Here is a 23156-nt window from a genome sequence, read left to right as displayed (position 1 = left end):
GCACAGATTATGGATGTACAACTATATCAACTTATCAGCAGCCAAAAAATTGAGCCAGAACTAAAGTGGCTTCCAGTGGATGGATCCCAAACCTTGTTTTGGTGAGATATTTCTAAAAACTGGCCTTGCCCTTTTGTATCTCCACCTCTTGGGACACTAGTTTTTGATTCTGTTCATGGACTCATGCATTCTATGTTCACCACATCATTTTCCATAAGATCAGTCATGGGTTAGTTTTCAATGTATAGTTATTCTGTTAATCATTGCCATTTGTGAACTTTCTCAAACTTTTTCTGGTTGATGTAACTACTGATCTGTGTTATGATATTAATGCACATATATTCTAAAAAGCTGACCACTGAAACTGTACTTAGTACTAACAAATGTGAAGAGAATGAAAATCAAATTCTGTAATGTTGGGTATATTATTTAATAACTGTTTACTGCATTCAATATTACAGGAGGAAGATTAAAGAAGAATATCCAGGAAGCCTAAGAGGTACAAAAACAAGATGGTAAATTTAGATATGACCTAACATATTTTAACATCCTAATCTTTCCACAGTGTTGGTTTACAGTCTTAAAAACCGGCAACTACTCCATTAACCCTGAAGTCTGAATTTGCATAAATTTTCCCTCCAGACACGGCAATTCCAGTCACTCTTGAAGACACTCCAATTCCATTCACTGATGTCCCACCAAGAGGAAATTCTTGCACACTGTGGCCAATTTTGCTGAGGCCTTCGATGACATTCTGTAAATTAATTGAACAATTCAGCAAACAAATGTCTGAGCTAAATCCTATTAACATTTTAAATATAGATATTAAATTAATAACCAGTTGTAACTGACAAAGTAAAATGACATGTGTGGATTCTCCTTTATTTGCAAACACTGTGAGATGACTTTTGTAGTGTTAGATACACTCCTTCTTGTAAACATCATCACTATTGTTTGTTAAGACTTCTCTACCCATATAAAAATATGTTTATAAAATTATGGGGTGTAATTGCTGGCTAATATTTTCCTTCAAGAGACAAAACATTTAACACTCCCAATTGACACATATAAAGGTCCATGAGACTCTCCTAGCTTTCCAAAATCTAAGACACTGGGTCTATCAACATTGTTACATATTTAGTATCCTGGAGATATGTATTGTTGAGAAAACTGGAAGCAGAACATGACTGTAAGCACGAAATATTAGTTTTAAATGATTTATTCGCTGAAGCAAAAAACAATATGTGACATACAGGGTGATTATAATTAAAGTTAAACTTTCAAACCACTTTAGAAATAACACCACTGGCCAGAATGACATCAAATTGCAATGGAACATCATTGGAGAAGGGGGAAAATGTATGGCAGAAGGAAAATAAATAGCAACGAAATGTAGCAATGTATACCACTTTAAGCATCATAATTTAATAGTGGTTGACTACAAATGACAAATGACTCATACAACACTGCCTAAGATGTATGTTTGACATTAAACAAATTGTACTACTCAGTGTGCATGGGTGTGCAGGTGTGATACAGTTAGTTATGTAAGCCCATCCACCATGTCAAGGTCATATCAAATTGTATGGGAAAAATCAGTTTTTCATTGTCCTGAGACCAAAAACTGCATAAAAAGTATCAATCACACTGGTTTTAATTGTCCTGAAGCCAGAAACCACATAAAAATCATCAATCAAAATCAAATTGGATTATTACTTTCCATGTGATTGGCACAAAACTTGTTCAATATGCTGTCCACTGTTTTCTGCAACAAGTTGAAATCAAGAAACAGCATGTTCAACAACTGATCGAAGTGTTTCTGGGGTCACATTCAGAAAGTGTTGTGCAATGCACACCTTTAATGCAGCTAAGTTTGAAATCAGAACATTGAACACCACATCTTTCAGATAGCCTCACAGCCAGAAGTCACGCGGATTAAGATCAGGTGATCAGGACAGCCAGGCTATAGGGAAATGGCGGCTGGTAATTCTAGTATTTCCGAAATGACGCTTCAGCAGCTGCTTAACTGGATTTGCAATATGCAGAGGTGTGCTATCTTGCATAAAAATGATGCCATCCACACATCCATGCTGTTGTAGAGCTGGAATCAAGTGGTTGCACAAAAGACACTCATAGTGCTTACCAGAGATGGATGGTACAGGTAACAGGACCGGAAGCACCTGTCTCTTCAAAAAAATATGGCCCTATGAGAAATGATGCCACAAATCTGCACCACACAGTGACCTTTTCAGGATGAAGTGGTACTGGTTGATTTGCATGTGGATTTTCTGTTGCCCATATTTGAAGAATGGATACCAAAGAAGAATGTTTCATAGGATGTTATGCACCATGCTCATGGCTCTCAAGTCAGACCAGCTCTGTTCTGGTGTGCATTCTCTGCTTGGACAATTAATAGTTGTGTTAATTTTCTGTAACCTTGTCATTATTCCATGCAGTTATCAGCCAACATAATTTTTTTTTGTATGTAGTGGTTGTCAATAAATAGTGTAGGTACACCAGTTTTGGTGACAAGGTAGTTGGTTCTGCATGTGTCTTTCATGAGTAAGATGAATCTGGCATTGGTTCAGTTGCTACAACAACAGAAGCAACAACTTGAGCAACAACAGCACCAGTTAGACTTGTTTCATCAATTATTTAAAAATTTGCTGGGAGCAACAGCAGCCCTCCACTGCTGCCTATGCACCCATCTGAACCCCCCCCCCCAAACCCCCCTGCCCCCCCCCCCTCCCCCAGTTTTTCCACCATTCCAAGAAGCAAAGCAAGACTGGGATACATACGTGTGGTGTCTACAGTAGCAGTTCAGGTAGAGGATCCATTATTGCAATAAGCTAGTTTTTTTTCCATCGATCATGCCTGAAATGTTTCATTTGCTTCAAAAACTTGCCACATTAAAAGACCCATCAGTGTTGTCATTTTCTGAACTGTGTCACTTGCTTTCTTGCTTATTACTTTAAGCAAACCCAAGTGGTGGTTTCCCATATGGAGATCCACCAATGGCAAAAGAATCCAAGCCAGTCCAATCAAGGGTGGGTAGCTGACCTCTGTTGGTTCAGTAGGAAGTGTAAATTTGTGTGTTGCTCACTGCCAACATTCTATGCTGATTCTCTGATTTGCGACATTGTTGTTCGTCCTGCCCTAGAACAGAGGTCCATTGGAACATGTTGCATTTAGAAGATCCAATGACTGATGAGATTTGGGGTAGAGCTAAGGCTTTCAAAGTGTCACAGGCTGCTTCTCAACAGTTTGAGGATGTCATTGATGTCGCATCAGAGTGATCATTGGCCAAACATCAGTGGCATTCCCTGATGTCCTCGTTTTGAGCCTGTAATTTGTTTGGGTCACAATCTGACATTCCTGTTTTGCACCATTGTTTCCCATTGTGTCCTGATTATTACTGTGTACACTCCCAGTGCTACTGCCCACATAGGTGTACCATGTGTGCCACCTGCAGTAAACAAGGCTAGATGGCCATCGTCTGCGATAAGTATCCGTGCAGTCAGCACTTGGATGTGGATGTAGAATCCACAGAAGTGCATAATCTTATGCCAGTCCATGGCTGCAAGTTTGATGTTCAACAATATTTACATTATACAGTTAATTCAGCAACAACCATTTCTTTTCCAGGTGACACCATGTACTTTATGTCCCTTGTGAACCATATCTTCAACTAGTTGACCTGAGCTCTCCTCCACAAATTGTCATTTTGTCAGTTATGGGAACCAACCCATTCCTGTTCAAAGAGAATTCATGATCGACATCAAGTATCAACTTGTCATGAGGGCGCTCTGGCAGTAGACAGTATGACACTGGAGGACATTTTTACTCTGATCCATTCATGGTTTTTGGGTTTCAGATGCAAGACATGGTCCATCTTGTTTCTGATTCTATTCCATTCCGGGAACTAGATGACTTCTCCTCTCTTCGATCCCTTGTTTTTGCCATGTTGGGGGACAGAAAAGGATATCTACACATCATCATCAAACCAATGCATGTACCTAAGTTTTGTCATGCTCAGCCTCTCTCCTTTGGCCTGAGATTAGCAGTGGAGGTGAAACTTGATAGGTTGCAGGGCCAAGGGGTCATTGAACCACTTCTCCCTAGCTAAGAGGCTATGCAATTAGTTGTCATTCACAAATATTCAGGGATCCTTCATCTGTGTGGATATTTCAAATCCACCATTAACACTTAGTCAATAGTGGATTCTTATATGATTTCATGGACTGGAAAAATCTTCAGAAAACTAGTGGGTGGTGAATATTTGTTCAAAAATTGATTTGGCAGAGGTATATCTACAGCTTGAGCTGGATTCTGCTTCCCAACAGATTATGGTTATCAACATCCCGTTCAAGTTATACCATTACACATGCTCGCCTTTTGGCATTGTGAGCCCATCTGCTATTTTCAGGAATTCTTAGAGCAGTTGATACGCAACATCCCCTGTTGTGCACACTACTTAGATGATTGAGTTTTCTCATGTTGAGAAATAGGAAGGAGTGAACTATTTTACTTGGTAAAAAACTTTCTATAGATTAGATCACATAAATATCACATATTTTCGACAAATGGCTTCAATAGACTTTGCTATCACCTTCTGGTCTTTAAAATTTTTGCTAAAAAACGTAGTCGTTGTGAGTTGGAACCTCATGCCAAGTTGTCATATTAGTGGATAAAATGTACCACATTGTATAAAGGTTTCTCAGAAATAAAACATTTACAGTTATTTCTGACAAACCTTTGTACACAGTAAGCTACTATCACAAACAGCACAATGTCCAATGTATATGGCAATTCAGATAGTAAAGAAGATAAAACCATTCAAATATATAAATATTATTCATAAATATAAGTGAAAAGAATTACACATGTGTTGAAATTGAACGCATTAATTTTTTTTCTTTCAGAATGATAAAATAATTACCTTACTTTTATAGTCATTGCTGCTAATTATTTAAAAGTTAACTAGGCTATCAAACTTAACATGAATAAAAATCAGAAAAAGATCATACATAGGAATTAGATTTAACTTAATATGGCAGTTACTTTTTTATTTTATTTTACTTATTTATTTTTAATAAACTGAAGATTATAATTTTTTGTTACAGACAATGCTTATTCACTTGTTTCACAACTAAACCCAAGTGAACCTTCTTGTTCTTTTTAAAGACAGTCATCAAATGGCTGTTAAACTGATTCCTGGCTCATTTGATTACTCTGGATGAAAACAACTTTTAAAGAACCTTCTCTATGGGTTGTTTCCTTGCTTAAGGCATGTTATGTGGAAGCACAAAAGACGGTTATGTGGTTTTATTATGATCCGATAAGGCAATCATTTTATGATCCTTGATTTTTACCAAATACCTCTGTATGATTTCCATTCAACTTGAACAATTCTTCTGCTTTTCTGGGTACAAACATCGAAATGCCATTAATTGTCAAACATATTTCATCTGGATTAAGTTCATGTTGTTGTTCTGGCTCCTCTAAATTTTTAGCTGGTTTGACTTCATAAGCCTCTGACACATTGTTTTCATGTCCTTTCATTTCAACTACTTGGTAGATTCATGAAAATTTCCTATCAACTGCCATGTTTTTGACAAACTGAATTTTCTTGACTCCACCATCTCCTCTTATTCTTATCTCATTCTTTCCATGATCTATTTCTGCTTGCTGCTCAGTGAGTCAATATGATCCAATAATAAATTCCTCTTGTAACCCTGGTACCACCATGGCATCCAGCCGATACATTTCTCCATCTATTTTGACAGCTAATTGGTTTCTCAGCTTCTCCCACAGGTGATTTAATCTTAAAATCCACCACAGGCAAACTTAGTATTTGTGCACTCTCCATTAATAATGCTTGTAAACACCGTTGGCGATTGCAGACAGCTCACTTCCAGAGTCAATCAGTGTTCTCATTTTCCTTCCATAGATTTCTGTTTTTATAACTGGTATGATTACTGCCTTATCATCACCAACTACCTCTTCTACTAGCAAATCTTCTTGGTCAACTCTGAATTGGTCTTCGGTTGTTACAAAAACTTTGCTAGTCTCATTCATATTGTAATGTTGTGGCCCACTTCATCCATTTCAGGTCAGGCCACACCTGAAACTATGGCCTGTTTCCATCTGATTAGCCTGCAAAATGTTCTACTCTTCACACTCACTCTCAAGTATCACATTCATTCCCATATGTGTTATGCTCATCTTCCTCCCACATCTCCACAAAAAAGCCTTTGTATCCATAGCTGCCTCATCCTCTGGCATGCACTGTCCAAACTTCATTTTTGTTTCATGCCATCCTTCTGGCTGTCACCTGGCAGTGTCAAAGTTACCTCTAAACACTGCCCCTAGTCTTTCTTCTCTCTCTAGTTCAGCAAATATCATACTTGCTTGTATGACGGACTCAATAAGGGTTCCTACTAAGTGGCTGAGTGTATTTCTTGGTAATCTTTGCACCACCCACCTTACAACTGCTCTTTCATCATAGGGAGTGCTTAAGTACTGGTTCCTTTCAAGTTTCTTTTCTAAAAATTCAGCATATGTCCCAACCGATCTCCTGTTATACGGGCAGTTCCAAATCGATATTAGTATATCACTCTATTTGTTTTGCAGCCAATATTTGTCCAGAAAGATTTTTTCAAATTCTTGGTATGACATTCATTCCTTTCCTAGTCATATATCCCAGCAACAGGCTTTATCTTCAATCTGATTCACCAGATACACGATTTTTATTTTACATCCCAACTTACAGGTAACAGGTCATGAAGATTACTAATGAAAGCAATGGGGTGAAGTTTTGCTCTTGGATGAATTTGCTGAATTTACAACTATTAATGAACTCAAACTGTGGGTCATTTTTACTAATCATAGTTGTTTGTCCAGTAAAAGCTCCCAATTTCTGCTTCAGTTTACTTTTCACTACCAGATCGACCTGTTACTCTACAGTTTATGTATCCCAAGTATGGTTTGGCTTACTGTTTCTAACTTTTTATCAACTTCATGAACCATTTTGGCTGCCTGCTCTTGAGTTGTGTGGTATCATTTGTGAGAACTGAAACCGCTACCACACTATCCTCTAAAACAGTTTGCTTTTCATGAATTTTCCCAGTTTTGCCCTTGTGTAAGTTCCCCTACTGTCTTAATTCCTTACTGACCACTGATTGTTCCTGTTTTACATTTTATATTTGTTTATTAATGTCCTTTATCCATATTTTTTTTTTACTGAGTTGTTGATTGTTTGTTAATGCCATTTCCAATTTTTCCTCTAGTTTCTTAAAACCTTCATTCAATGCCACTGACTGCAGTTCATTAAAATTTTCCTTCATGAAATCCATGATTTATTTGCTAAAAACTTCCTGATCTACTTTTCTTATTGGTGTTTCTATCACTGTACTACAGCCTATTCCCTTTTTAAACTATCATTTCCTTCTCTACTATGTTTTCCGTTCATGGTGTGTTCTGAATTTTTGCGTGTTTTATCTGCCAAGCTCCCATGTTTACCATGCTCTCCATTTCCACTCTGTGCCCTACCATTATTTTTGTAGAATTTCCTAATGGATTTTCCATTATTCCCACAGACATGTTATCCTTCTGAATTTGACTTCCAGTAAATGATTGATCTGAAATACTTACCTCTTCCTAAAATCCTCTCTCCTCATTTACATTTTACTTTTAGCTTTATCTACAGAAGTGTACAGTTCCATTTTACCCAGTAAATGTTTCAGAAATGTTGAACATTGAAAGACACACTTTCTGATAATATTGAAAATGCTATGTTTGTCACATGCACTTTTATTAGCATGTGCCTTTCTACTTCAGTCTTACTGCCAAGTGCATTTATTTTCACATATATGGGCCAAAAACTCAGATACAGTGTAAAAGCAATGATCAAGCAGGAAGGTTTTCGAAATCTTATTAAACAAAGGCAGAGACTTACTGTTCCATATTTCTGATGGCAGACTGTTGTACAGTTGGAGGCCTTGGTTAAATGGTGAGTTTTTGAAGGTGGAGGTATGCATATTTTGAACATTGAGCTTCACTTTTAGTCTTGTACCATGATCATGAACATCCACATTTTTGTTGAATTTAGTAATATTACTTTTTACAAACTTACATTTTGTAATATGTAGAGACTGCCAAGAGGAAGAATGAGTGAACTTTGAAAGAGAGGTCTGCAGCTGTCAGTTGGCTTTGCCCTGTTCATTATTCTCACAGCTCTCTTCTGGGTAAGGAGAATGTCTTTGTTATGCATGGAGTCTCCACACAGTGTGATACCATACTGCATTACAATATGAAATTGCACATAGTAAACAGTGTAGACAGTATCTGTGCTAGTGCAGTATGTGAGGATATGTAAGGTGTAGCACACTTCATTCAGCTTACTATTCATTTTGCTGATGTGTGTTTCCCACTTTAGGGAAACACAGGTCAAAAAATCTTGTTTCTGATGTGGAGGATATTACAGACCCATGCAGTCCCATGTCAAGCATAAATTTTGTCGTTCTCAGGTGGAAGTTTAGGAAGGTTATTTTTCTTTGTATTGACTATCAGATTACTTCCATCAAACCAGTTACCCACTTCATATGCACTTTTAGTTATGGCCTCTTCCAGGTCATAGTTGTTTCTATTGGTAAGGAGGATATTGGTGTCATCTGCAAAGAGTGTGCAGGCCGGAGTGGCTGAGCGGTTCTAGGCACTACAGTCTGGAACCGCGCGACTGCTACGCTCGCAGGTTCGAATCCTGCCTCGGACATGGATGTGTGTGATGTCCTTAGGTTAGTTTTGTTTAAGTAGTTCTAAGTTCTATGGGGCTGATGACCTCAGAAGTTAAGACCCATAGTGCTCAGAGCCATTTTTTGCAAAGAGTGTACTGGTAGTGGCACTGATATTCAATGACAAGTCATTAATGCAAAGAAGGAACTGAATTGGTCTAAGTATTGAACCTTGGGGCACACCTTGTGCTATACCACCATAGTCACAGCAGCAAATTTCAGTATGTCTATGATAATTGCATGTTACTGCTACTTTTTGTTTCCTGTTTGAGATATATTATCTGAACCAGTGTAGAGGGATGCCTCTGATCCCACACAACTGCCATTTGTCAAGTAGAATACTGTGATCTATGACATCAAATGCCTTTGACAAATCTAGGAAGATCCCAACTGCTTTTTGCTTTTTTTGGATATTATCTAGGGTGGAGTATATATAATCATATATACCTGTTGTTGTGGATTTATTTTTCCCGAAGCCATGCTGGGTAGTTGAGAAGATTTGGTTCTTTAACCTTTGACAGATTAGTCTTTCCACAAGTTTACCAAGCACAGGTAACAATGATATAGGTCTGCAGTTTCTGACATTATTTTTCGCACCTTTCTTAAATACTGAGATAACTTTTGCCACTTTCATGCAATCAGGGAATGCACCTGTCATTAGCAATGAGTTGTACACATTGGACAGAGGATAGCTATTTCATTTATGCAGTTCTTTAAGATGAAATCTGGACTTTCATCCATTCCAGATAATAGTTTTTTTAAAGGCTTTTGGGCTTAATATAATTTTGTCAGCAGTGCGAGCTAGTCGACGCGACGCGACACACGTCTCCCCAGTTCTTCCGCCGCGGACCACGTGCGTCGAGTCAACGTGACTCCACCGTAAATGCGTACGCGCGGTCGTAAACGCAGTCGCCGTTAAATTGTCTTTCGCTTCTTCGCGGACGTTACGGCGCCTCCGGTCGCGCCAAGAGCAGAACATTCTGTGACGCGGCCTTTTGTCTCGCTCAGTCCACGCGGTCGCGCCACGGCTCGTCACTGGAGTGTACACCCTCCGGGATCGGTGACCGAGCCGTGCCGCCAGTGCAACGCGCCTATGTAGACGGACATTAGCGAAGTATATTATTTGTCATTTATTGTAACGGCAGGGAAAATAAATGTGTCCTGTCCAGAAACCGCTTTAGTCATTTATTGCCACAAAGCCTCTCCCATGAGCATAGTGCGTGGGCGCGGCGATAAATGCCGGTTCACACCACATGACCGACTGTAAGCGGGGATACAACACGTTCCCGCTACAAACTGATGTCACATGAGAGAAAAATAAGTGACATTTGTGTAGGGTTTATGTAAGCTTAAGTGAAATCAGGAGGTAAAAAATAAAATAAAATAAAAATAAAATAAAAGTAAAAAATAAAATAAAAATTAAGCAGGCAGTAGGGAATTTGTTGCACTCTTGCCAAATTGGATTTTTTTGAGGTTTGATTTACATGTAGTACAAATCACAAGTTCAATATTTTTCTGGTGTAATTGTTAATATTTGTACATGTTGCACTATTGTACGATATAATATACCCTTTACTAATAGTACCTTTATGTAATGTTAGAGTGGGGCTGCATGTTCTTCTAGAGAATGTTTTAAGAAAAATAAATTTTATTGTTAAAATTTCCTTTTAAACTGTTAATTTTATTAACTTGGATGTATAACCAATTATTGTAAATAATAAATTTGTGTCAACAAGGCTTTGACCAAATAAATGTGCCTACACCTTCCCCATCCTGGCTCTGCTACTGTCTATAAATCACAACGTCCATGGTACTAGAAGGAGTTATAGAGGTTAAAAACTGTTAGAGAAGACACAGATTAGAATACATCCAGTAAATAATTGAGGATGTAGGTTGCAAGTGCTATTCTGATGAAAGAGGCTGTCACGGGTGAGGAATTGATGGCAGGCTGCATCAGACCAGTCACAAAGCAGACAACTGAGAAAAGAAAGAAAGGAAACTGGCTGTCCGTGGTTGATGCAACACTCCTCCTTACTACAGATTCAGATGAAGTCTGCATTGTCATCCCACTGATCCTGCAGTCCTAGATTCTTGCACATTTCCACCATGGCCACTGGGCCACAATCTGCACGAAAATGCTAACCTGGCATTTTGACTAATGACCCAGCTCTGATTGTGATGGAGAAGCTGTTCCATAGGTGCAAACAGTATGGTGTACATCATGCAGCTTCCCATGAACTATTGCTCCATGGCCTACTCCCGATCAACTAAGGGACCACATCCACAGTGATTTTGTGCATGCTTTCCTGCATTCCTTGTGGTTATTAGTGATTGGTGCACTGTAAAATTATCCATACGTCACACACATGAGCTTCACCTTTGCAGATGCTAATGGGCTGGCCCTAACAGGTTTTTGCAGTGAAAGTGTTGCCACAGATGATCATCTCGACAAAGACCCACGGTGTACCTCAGTGTTCTTCTGTGATTTTTGTATCTGTAACAGTGTTCAAAATGGTTCAAATGGCTCTGAGCACTATGGGACTCAACATCTGTGGTCATCAGTCCCCTAGAACTTAGAACTACTTAAACCTAACTAAACTAAGGACATCACACACATCCATGCCCGAGGCAGGATTCGAACCTACGACCGTAGCGGTCACGCGGCTCCAGACTGAAGCGCCTAGAACCGCACGGCCACACCGGCCGGCTGTAACAGTGTTACTCACATCAAATCTAATATGCACAATTCTCTCTCCCCCCCCCCCCCCCAATTGAATGGTTAGGTGGAATGTATGTTGCACACATTTAAGATGCAAGTGGCAAAGTGCTTGGTGGATCTGTCTGCCAATAGGGCATTGCCTCCATTCCTAAGCACCTACAGGACTACTGTGATGAAAGGCCACAGCCCAGTGGAGGCTCTAGATGGCCAACAACCCCATATGTTGCTACACTTGCTTCGTTCTGCAAGGTCGTGTCCTTCACGAAATGTTGTGGGCAATCCAGCCTGGGCATGCACCTTCAGTCAGAAGTTGAGATGGGCACCAGCTATCGTTTAGGAGATACACGGATGGTGAATGTTCACCATGGATGCATGTGGGGTGTCCTGTCCCACCATCAGAAGGGCTGGGTACCATAGAGGCTCCATCTCTGGTGGGTGTCAACAACATCAATATGGTCCTTCTGCCCTCCCCGGACCCTCAATCAGTGTCTGACAGAGGCTGCTCAGATGCTGCTCACTCATAAGAGCATCTGGTGTCACTGCTTCTGTCTCTTGCTGTGGCACAGTCCAAAGAGCCCCTGTGGCGAGGGTCATCACTGTGGACAGCACACCACTGTCTGGAACACATCCCTGCAAGAGTGACGCCTCTTCGGATGCTGATGAGCCAACAAAAGCCAACACTGTCACCATGCTGATGCCATTGTGCCTTTGCAATCATCACTGTCATCATTTTCGAGTCACCTGGTCAGATCTGGTGGCTTCCTCACATGTCCTGAGCTTCCACCAGCAGTGATCTGTCCCACATAGTCCTCCTGCCTGTGAAGCTGACTCCACAGAAGAGGGGAGGAATGTGATGGCACACCCACACAATTCACCACAGCAGTATTTGTATTCAGTGCCAGCAGTGACTGGGGAAAGCAAGGGTGCTACCATTGCATGCAGCCAACACACAGGCCGGAAAATGTGAACACAGCACACTGCTGCCAGTGGGGCCTCGTTCACTTGCACCTTCTCCAGCATACACAAATTTTCTCAAGTCAGACCAGTTCTATGCCAGGGTGCATTCTGTTGTCAGTGATAGAACTCTGTACTTTGACCATTAATAGTTTTGTTAATTTTCTCTAACCTTGTTATTATTCGGTGTGCAGTTATCACATGATGTAATGTTTGTGTATGCAGTGATTGTCAATAAAGACTGAAAGTACAGCAATAGACCTCTTGTTTTTAGGTAATTCACATACTGTGCAGGTCTTGTTTTCGTTTATTACTCATACCTGCCACAGCATGAAGCCTTTCCTCTGTTGAAATATGCTGAAGTTAAGCCACTATTTAAGAAGGGAGATAAAGAAATAGCATGAAATTTCCATCCAATTTCACTTTTGCCAGTATCCTCAAAATTTTAGAAAAAGTAATGTACTTTATAACCATCTTATCTCAAATAACATACTATCAAAGACACAGTTCGGATTTCTCAAGGGTTCACATATTGAGAAGGCTATCTACGCTTACAGTAAAAATGTGCTTAATTCTTTAGACAAAAAATTGCAGGCAACTGGTATATTTTGTGATCTGTCAAAGGTATTTGACTGTGTAAATCACAATATCCTTTTAAGTAAATTAGAATATTATAGTGTAACAGGAAATGCTGCAAAAGAGTTCAAATCTTGTATCTCTGGCAGGAAAGAAAGGGTGCTATTAGGAAAGAGACATGTATCAAGCTATCAGGCATCATCCAACTGGGAACTAATTACATGTGGGGTCCCACAAGATTCCATTTTAGAGCTCTTACTTTTTCTTGTGTATATCAATGAGCTTCATCAGTAACATTACCAGATGCCAAGTTCATTTTGTTTGCCGATGATACAAACATTGCAATAAATAGCAAATCAAGTGTAGTCTTAGAAAGATCGGCTAATAAAATATTTTTGGACATCAATCACTGGTTCCTGGCCAATTCTTTGTCAATAAACTTTGAAAAAACACACTACATGCAGTTCAGAACTTGTAAGGGGTGCCCCACGAGTATGTGTCTAACGTATGATGACAAGCAGATAGAAGAAGTGGACAGTGTTAAATTCTTGGGATTACAGCTTGATAATAAATTCAACTGGGAGGAGCACACCACAGAACTGCTGAAGTGTCTTAACAAATCTCTATATGCAATGCAAATTGTGTCAGACATAGGGGATATAAAAATGAAAAAGCTGGCATACTGTGCTAACTTTCATTCCATAATGTCATATGGGATTATGTTTTGGGGTAATTCATCAAGCCAAGCTAAAGTTTTCCAGGCACAAAAACGTGCAGTAAGAGTTATATGTGGTGTGAACTCAAGAACATCCTGCAGAATCCTGTTTAGGGAACTAGGGATACTAACTACTGTTCTCAATATATTTATTCCTTAATGAAATTTGTCGTTAAAAATGTATCACTTTTTCAAACCAACAGCTCAATTCATGGAATCAATACTAGAAATAACAATAATCTTCACAAGGGTTTAAAGTCACTTAGTCTTGTACAAAAAGGTGTGCATTATTCAAGAACACACATTTTCAATAACTTTCCAGCAGCCATAAAAAACTTAACAACCAATGAAATTCAATTTAAGAGAAGCCTAAAGGATTTGTTGGTGGCCAACTCCTTCTACTCCATTGATGAATTTCTCAGTAGAAGAAACTGATTTGTGTGTGTGATATTATAACTTCTGTACAATTTCAGTGCAGTAATGTGTTCATTGTAAATAAGTGTGTATATATGTGTGTGTGTGTGTGTGTGTGTGTGTGTGTGTGTGTGTGTGTGTCAGTGCAGTAATCTGCTCGTTGTAAATAAGTATTTAGTAGTTGTATTACATGTTTATTACCTTATAAATAAATAAATAAACTTTTTTATCTTAAATTCAGTGCATTAGTATTTGTAAAATGATTCTTTCATGTAGTGTTCATTAGAAAAAAAAAAAGACAATCATTCCACTTGGGACCTGTGGAATGTTACATTATTTGTTTGAGTTGTAAATATTTGTCATGTATTATTGATTTTCTTACATGCTCTACATCCTGGAGGACCTCCTCACTACGGATCAATTGGAATGAAAGCAAATCTAATCTAATCCCTGTATCTGATCTAGTGTAGAGGTAACTGAAAGTCTCTCAAACTACTCACCGTACATTTTTGCATTCAGTGCTAATGCTGCCTATTGTTCCATCCATGCCTGACATTTCCTTCCTCTTATCCTTCTGCAGATATAATGAGATTTCTCATCTTCTGCTTCATTGTCACTTGATATGGTATCATTCCTGTAGTCACTAAAATTTTCTTCATCAATGGTAACCTCAACAATTGTGGTTTCTTAACAAGAGAACCAATCTTCATTATTAAAATCAAAATGACTTTTGTGAAGCTTGATGTCTCTTCCAAGAATGATGTGTCTCTTTTCCAGACACCATAGCTGATATATATTAACACAGTATCCAACTATGAAGCAATTCTTAATTAGGGAATCAAACTTTTCAGCAATTATTTCTGCAGTAAGTTGTAAATATGCCACACAACCAAACTCTTTCAGTTCCTGTAAATTTAGCATTTCACCATAAGACATAGTAGCAGGAGCTGTTATTTTTAATGTACATTCAGGTGTTCTGTTTAACACATAAAGAGCAGTCTGTACTGCTTCTGACCAAAGTGGTTTTTCAGGTTTACTGTTCAACAACATGCAATTAGCCTTGTTTGTGATGCCCCTATTCATGCTCCAACTCATTCCATTTTGTCAATTCACAATGGGTTCTCTTCATTGTAAAGAAGCTTTTGTTTGACAAATACTCACCTCCATTACTGGAGGAAAATCTACTAATTCTAAAACTGAAATGAGTGGTTGCTACAGCTTCATAATGTTTAGCATATTCCAGTAATGGGATTTATTTTGTGTCACATATAATCCGTAAAATAAGTATAGTCATCTATAAATGTAATGATATACGTCTTTCCATTGTGAGATGAGGGAGTAATAGGACCCATAATGTCACTATGTACTAGCTCCAGTGGATGTTTTGCCCTTGTCCTCTTCTGCTTACATTGAAGTCTTGTTTGCTTCCCTTCCATACAGAAGGTGCATGAATCTGGTGTCTTCATATCTTCAGTGTCTATTCATTCCACATATTTTGGAAGTACTTGTAGATCAGTATAATTAATATTAGGACCGATGACCATGGCAGTCTGGTCCCTTTCATCCCCCAAACCCAATTAATATTAGTGTATCCTTTCTTGTATCTTAGAAGAAAGATTAAGAAAAGGCAAACCTACGTTTCTAGCATTTGTAGACTTAGAGAAAGCTTTTGACAACGTTAACTGGAATACTCTCTTTCAAATTCTGAAGGTGGCAGGGGTAAAATACAGGGAGCGAAAGGCTATTTACAATTTGTACAGAAACCAGATGGCAGTTATAAGAGTCGAGGGGCATGAAAGGGAAGCAGTGGTTGGGAAGGGAGTGAGACAGGGTTGTAGCCTCTCCCCGATGTTATTCAATCTGTATATTGAGCAAGCAGTAAAGGAAACAAAAGAAAAATTCGGAGTAGGTATTAAAATTCATGGAGAAGAAGTAAAAACTTTGAGGTTCGCCGATGACATTGTAATTCTGTCAGAGACAGCAAAGGACTTGGAAGAGCAGTTGAACGGAATGGACAGTGTCTTGAAAGGAGGATATAAGATGAACATCAACAAAAGCAAAACGAGGATAATGGAATGTAGTCAAATTAAATCAGGTGATGCTGAGGGGATTAGATTAGGAAATGAGACACTTAAAGTGGTAAAGGAGTTTTGCTATTTAGGGAGTAAAATAACTGATGATGGTCGAAGTAGAGAGGATATAAAATGTAGACTGGCAATGGCAAGGAAATCGTTTCTGAAGAAGAGAAATTTGTTAACATCAAGTATAGATTTAAGTGTCAGGAAGTCGTTTCTGAAAGTATTTGTATGGAGTGTAGCCATGTATGGAAGTGAAACATGGACGATAACCAGTTTGGACAAGAAGAGAATAGAAGCTTTCGAAATGTGGTGCTACAGAAGAATGCTGAAGATAAGGTGGGTAGATCACGTAACTAATGAGGAGGTATTGAACAGGATTGGGGAGAAGAGAAGTTTGTGGCACAACTTGACTAGAAGAAGGGATCGGTTGGTAGGACATGTTTTGAGGCATCAAGGGATCACAAATTTAGCATTGGAGGGCAGTGTGGAGGGTAAAAATCGTAGAGGGAGACCAAGAGATCAGTACACTAAGCAGATTCAGAAGGATGTAGGTTGCAGTAGGTACTGGGAGATGAAGAAGCTTGCACAGGATAGAGTAGCATGGAGAGCTGCATCAAACCAGTCTCAGGACTGAAGACCACAACAACAACATCCTTTCTTGCCTTACGGAATAGTACTGTGGGGTGGGACTAGCAAATTAATATGGAAAGAGTTTTCATACTGAAGAAGCGAGCCTTGGGGATCATGGCTAAGGCAAAATCAGGAACTCCTTGCACACCCCTATTCATTAAACACAATATTCTCACACTTTATGCCAAGTATATACTACAAGCTATAATGCTAGTGTAAAAAGACACTAAGATCACAAAAAGGAATATGGATATTCACTACTATGAAATAAGGCTTAGAAAAGATTTTCATATAGTTAACAGAAGATTAACTTTAACAGCAAAAAGCCGCTATGCCACAGGAGCTGTTTTTAATAACTTGTTACCAAATGAAGTTAAGATATTAACAGGGAATACTTTCAAAAAGTGAGTCAAGCAGTGGCTTGTCCAAAAAGGCCCTTATAAGTTGAATTTATCATGAATTACAGAGTAATAAGACATAATGTAAAGTAAAAAAAATGTAATTGTAAAACTTTATACTAAGTTGAAAATGCGCTGTATGTAAAATTATGTGTTATGAGTAATTAACTAAATTGCTTTGAATGTCATAACCTTTGATGACAGATTGTTTCAGAGGCAATTCCGTGCAGGAATTTCTAGTTAATTTCAGAGCACACAGTTTTGCATGTAATTTCCTCTTTGAATAGCTGTCCTTCAATTTTCAGCTTTGAAACCATTTGTCTCCAGTCTGTTCACTGACAATAAGTTATGAGCTAGTCCAGAAACAAGTACACTACTTTTAATCAAAACTCGTACTGCCTTTCCATTGAAATAGCTAAGGACATTCATTTCATTTAAGTGTATTGCCTTCAAAACAGTTCCAGTTTTTGCAACAGTAATCACTACATGTCTTTCAAGCATTTACAGTTTATCAATATCCTTTAAATCATTTACAAAGTGTTCACTCACATCAGAGCCCAAAAACCAGGAAAGCAATTCATTTAATGCACCAGTTGAAAACCAACATGCTTCTGAACTGACAGGAACCTACTGAGAGTCACAATCTATTGAATTTTCAGAGTTTTTCATCTTTTTTCTTTTATTGCAAATCAGCTCTTTTGTGTATTTGTTTTTCCAATAAATTTTACCATGGCCGTAAATGTTTCTACACATATGTTCTGTCCACACACCTACTGTGCAGTTTACATGTTTATTCTTGTGATCTAAGAGCCTGTGGGTATTCTAGTGCTACATCATAGTACAAAGTACTAGAGCCACACATTTCAGTTATATACAGTTTATTCATGATATCTTTACACAAAGCCCATGGTGAATAATAGCAACATACAAAACATTCCTGATAAGAAAACTCAAGGGGAAAAAGTCAAAGCAGTTCGTCCTCACAGAGGTGATGGTTGGCTCATGCCAAGTCAGCTGGCACCACAAGCGTATTTTTAATCAAGCTCAACTTCAGATTTTCTGTAGATAATGTCCTGATTGCAGTTACATTATCATATATTATCATTTATGAGGGAAACTATGAAACATAAAAATTGCTTTTTAGTGTGAGATTTTTCCATGTAAATTCTTTTTCTGTATTGAAGAGTGTTTAGCAGCAGCTATGTTAACGGAAAGCGGACCTCGTGTGATTAACGAGTTTGAAATAGAAGGTACTGTTAAATCAGGAGCTGGTTTACAAGATTTTTCAACATCAATCAAGAAAGAAAGCACAGTCCTCGCGGACAGAGACTTTTTAGTGGTAATGGCCGGAGCAAACGACGTCAGCAGAAACGAAAGGAACATTGCTACTTCGACACTGAAGAAGACTCTCGGAATGTTAACCCACACCAACGTGATTGTTGTTAATGTGCCACATCGACATGATTTGCCTCAGTGGTCATGTGTGAATAAGGAAGTGGAGCAGACAAACAAGGAGTACAAAGCTATCTGTAAGAACTTTAAGAATGTTTCCCTAATTAACACCAGTAGTTGTAGCAGAGAATGGCATACCAAGCATGGTCAACATTTCAGTTATCTAGGTAAACGTGTTTTAAGTGATACAATTATTGGAATAGTATTGGATAAGCTAGAGAAGGAAAAAAGACCAGTAATGTGTTTGGATTATGTTTCAACTGAGATGACAAAAAACTTGTATGCATAGACCAGGTTGGGTGTTCCAGTAACATAAGGACACAACCTGATCAACTTTCATGCAGTAACAGTAGGTCATGTCAACTAAGAGAATACGCAAAAAAAAGAAATGCCTAAAGTAGAGTTTAAAATATGCTACCTCAATATTCAGGGCATGGCAGATAAAAACTTAATTGTCAACGAATTTTCAAATGAAAACGTGATAGATATTCTATGTTTAAGTGAACATTGGTGTAAAGAGGATGAGCTTGGGTACAAAGTATTGGATGATTACACACTACTTAGTTGCTATTGCAGAAAACAGCACTTACGTGGTGGGGTAGCAATATATGCAAAAACACCTCTTGCACCAAACTGTGGCAGGATAGATCTCAATACCCTTTATGATGAAATGCATTTTGAAATGTCAGGTCTAGTAATTGAGAGCCTTAAGCTAATGGTAGTAGTAGTGTACAGGCCAGCTAGTGGTGACCCCCATATCTTTCTGGAGAGACTTGAGGAACTCTTAATGTACATATGTATACCGAAATGGAAAAAATACAATGTTGTCATTGGAGGGGATATCAATTCAAGTTTTGATGTCCTGCAGGACAGAAAAACTGTGACAGAGCTAAAAAATGTGCTTCAACAATTTAACATGTACTCTGTTAACTGCAAACCTACCAGAGGCTCATCCTGTCTAGACAATATATTTACAAATATTAAGAGAACTTGTATGTCCACTGATGTAATTAGTTTCCCTTTCTCAGACCATGATGCAGTATATCTTAGTCTTAATAATGTAACTTCAGACTGCACTAAACCAGAATCTAAAACTGTGATTACTAGACCAGTGAGCAGAGAGAGGATGGATAGGTTTAGACATGCCCTCACGTATTTCAGTTGGGACATATGTTTTATTAGGCTTCAACACCATTCAGTTGATATTGTATTCACAAAGTTTTTCTCCATCTTTTTAAATGTATTTGAAAATAGCATCCCTCTGAAAAAATGTATAGTGAATATTAGTAGTAATTACAAGAAAAGGAAAACGAAGGAATGGTATACTCCACAGTTAGGGCAACTGAAAAATACTGTTATGCTGTATTCCAGTCTGTACAAAACCAGTAAATCAGAACTGTATAAAGACCTGTATGCTAAAGCTAAATGCAAGTACAGGAAGGCAATAAATGAAGCAAAGAAACTGCATAACATAGTAAACATTGAAAAATCTAACAATAAATGCAAGAAGGCCTGGAGTGTAATAAACTCCATTGCACACACTAAACATGAAGAGGAAATTGCCATTACCCCAGAAGAATTTAATAAATATTGCATTCAGTCCATTGAAGAAATTAGTAGTTCAATAATCAAACCACCTGAAAATGCACTTAGTATTATGGACAGCTGCTTTGAAAAGCTTCCCCCAAGCACCTTCACTTCACAGAAGTGAGCCCAAATAATATCCTAAAAATAGTGAAAAATTTCAAACATTCAGTTAGTGTTGTTTACTATGATATGTCATGTAATTTGTTGAAAGATGTTATTGATTGTGTGATTTAACCTTTAATCTTTTGTGTTAACAAATGCCTAGTTGAAAGTAAGTTCTGTGACATACTAAAAATTCTAGAGTTGTGCCCATATACAAAAAAGGGGAAAAGAACTGTCCCGTTAGCTACAGACATATATCCATGACCCCAGTTTTTTCAAAAATTTTAGAAATGATTATGTATGAGCAAGTTAGTGCCTACTTGGGTAAACTAAATATAATTAGTGATAAACAGTTTGGATTTAGGAAAGGTAAATCCACAACAGATGCAATGGACTCCCTCGTAAAATTAGTCCTAGATGTGTTCGAGGCTAGGGACTATGCCCAGGCTACATTTTGTGACCTGAGCAGAGCCTTTGACTGTGTAGAGCATGACACTGTGCTGAATAAGCTAGTTTACTATGGTTTTGATGACAACAGTATAAATATGTTCAGGTCTTTTCTAGAGAACCGTCAACAAGTTGTGGGCATTGGTAGGGAGAAATCAAATTTGGTTAATGTTAGGTACGGAGTGCCTCAAGGGTCGGTGCTTGGACCTTTACTGTTTATACTAATGATTAATGACCTGCCCTTATTCATAAAATCTCATACAATATTGTATGCTGATGACACAACTTTTCTACATAAAAGCTCTGATCTAGGTACACTGAAAACACTGACCGAAAATACCCTTGCTCAGTCCTCATTATGGTTCAAAGCTAATGGCTTCTTGCTAAATGAAAACAAAACCCAGACACTTTACTTTAGCCTCAGAGAGATTCCTAACTACCAGGAATTAGAAACTGTTAAATTTTTAGATGTTACTATTGACTATAAATTGACGTGGGAACCACACATTAAAAATATATTGGCTAGGCTTTCAAGAGTGATTTATCCAATTAGAAATTTAAAAAGACATGTTCCCAATGACTATGTGAGATCAGCATATTTTGCCTTCTTCCAAAGCATCATCTCTTATGGAATTTTACTGTGGGGTAGTAGCTGTCATGTAAATGACATTTTACTTTTACAGAAGAAAGTAATAAGAATAATAACGGATTCTGATAAAACAGAAAATTGTAAACCTCTGTTTATTAAATTGCAGTGTCTTAAAGTAGTAAACATATTCATCTACAATGTTTTAATGTACATTAGAAACAATGTGTCTAATTTTATGTTGAGAAGTGATATTCATAGCCATAATACTAGAAACAGAACATCTGTAGACGTACCATATCATAGATTATCAAAATCGCATAACTCTTACCTAGTTCTTGGACTAAGGATGTTTAATAGACTAAGTGCTGACTTTAAAGAACTGCCTGTAAATATCTTTAAAGCTAAATTATACAAGCTACTAGTGAACAATCCGTTTTGCTCCATTGATGAATTCTTTGAAGATGAAAATACTGTATTCTAATGTGTACCTATTTTATGTAAACCAATTCACTTCGATATAGTAGTTTATGTAGAAATATATGCTCTTGACTTTGTCTATTGCTGTAATCAGCTGAACGACAATAAAATTATTATTATTATTATTATTATGTTTCCAATTTCTCAATATTTTGAACTCTTACAGAATTATTTCAATGTCAAATTCCACATTTCCATCACCATATTACACTGCATAGCTCATCATTGTTCATATCTCCACTGTCACATTCCCTTCTACATTTCTGTTTAAAACAATTTTTTCTGCTCATTGCTGTTACACATATTCTGCACTTTTTTGATTTTCTTTTACAATTTGCAGTCAATGCGCTAGAATTATTTTCATATTACTTCATTCTTTATTCTCCTCATTCAGTAACACCCTTTCAAATTTTCATTTTATCATCATTTTATTTCTGTTTTCTAAATTTTTGCTTCACACATTAAGCAAGTTATTTAATGGTAAGCATATTCCTCCCCCCCCCCCCCCCTCCTCTCCCCCCATTCTCCCAGCACTCATTGCCTTTCTTTTTTACTTACTAATTACATGCTTCCAATTTTCTTGCCTAGAAACTTTACTTTGCCACCTACACAATATGGTCACACACTTATGTCAAGGTAGAGAAATTTCTCCCTGTGCTGGAAGAGTTTACTCTGAACTCCCATTTTAATTTTTTATCTTTATTTGTGATCAAAAAGTAATATTTAACAGCAGAAAGTTCTCAAGTGAACATCCCAACTGTTGTGGTACACACATACAATATTTTAGCAATTCACAATTCACAGTTCTATGTCTCATAGTGAATCGGTCAGTAGCCTGAAACTTTTGGCTCACGATAACAGACCGAGAAAAAGTGATGATTTTAATTTCTGATGACAATCATTTAGATTTAGATGGATGCATGCAAGCGCACATGCTCACATACACCCTAACCCATCCCCCCCCCCCCCCCAACCCATTCCACACAAACACAAACTCAAGTAAACAGGTTGTCCAACCTAATTTCGCCACTTCATATTTCCAAAATGAAACAATGTGTGAAAAATGCAACTGAACATGGATGCACCTATGTCAGGGGCTCCCACAATGGGCAGGAATGCACAATGCATACAAGTAAACAAAGATCACTTTCAACACAAAGTTACATTTTTTAAACTGTGGCACATGCATGTTTTTTTCTACCAGAAAGAATTAATGATAGCAGACT

At 38.0% G+C, this 23156-nt stretch overlaps 1 protein-coding gene across 2 annotated transcripts in view; it reads right to left on the bottom strand.

The window, feature by feature from the left end:
• Positions 1–442: 442 nt before the first annotated feature.
• The window catches only part of LOC124801935 (scoloptoxin SSD14-like), a 110396-nt gene continuing 87682 nt past the window's right edge, over positions 443–23156 (bottom strand). For both annotated transcript variants that reach the window (XM_047263109.1, XM_047263110.1), the window contains one exon: positions 443–754. In XM_047263109.1, the coding sequence (XP_047119065.1) occupies positions 581–754 (174 nt within the window). In that variant the 3' untranslated portion in view covers positions 443–580. The remainder of the gene's footprint in view (positions 755–23156) is intronic.

This window comes from Schistocerca piceifrons, chromosome 1 (genome assembly GCF_021461385.2).
Source record: "Schistocerca piceifrons isolate TAMUIC-IGC-003096 chromosome 1, iqSchPice1.1, whole genome shotgun sequence".
Taxonomy (NCBI): Eukaryota; Metazoa; Arthropoda; class Insecta; order Orthoptera; family Acrididae; genus Schistocerca; species Schistocerca piceifrons.
Note: the sequence above shows the minus strand (reverse complement) of the source record. Positions and strands in the feature narration are given on the sequence as shown.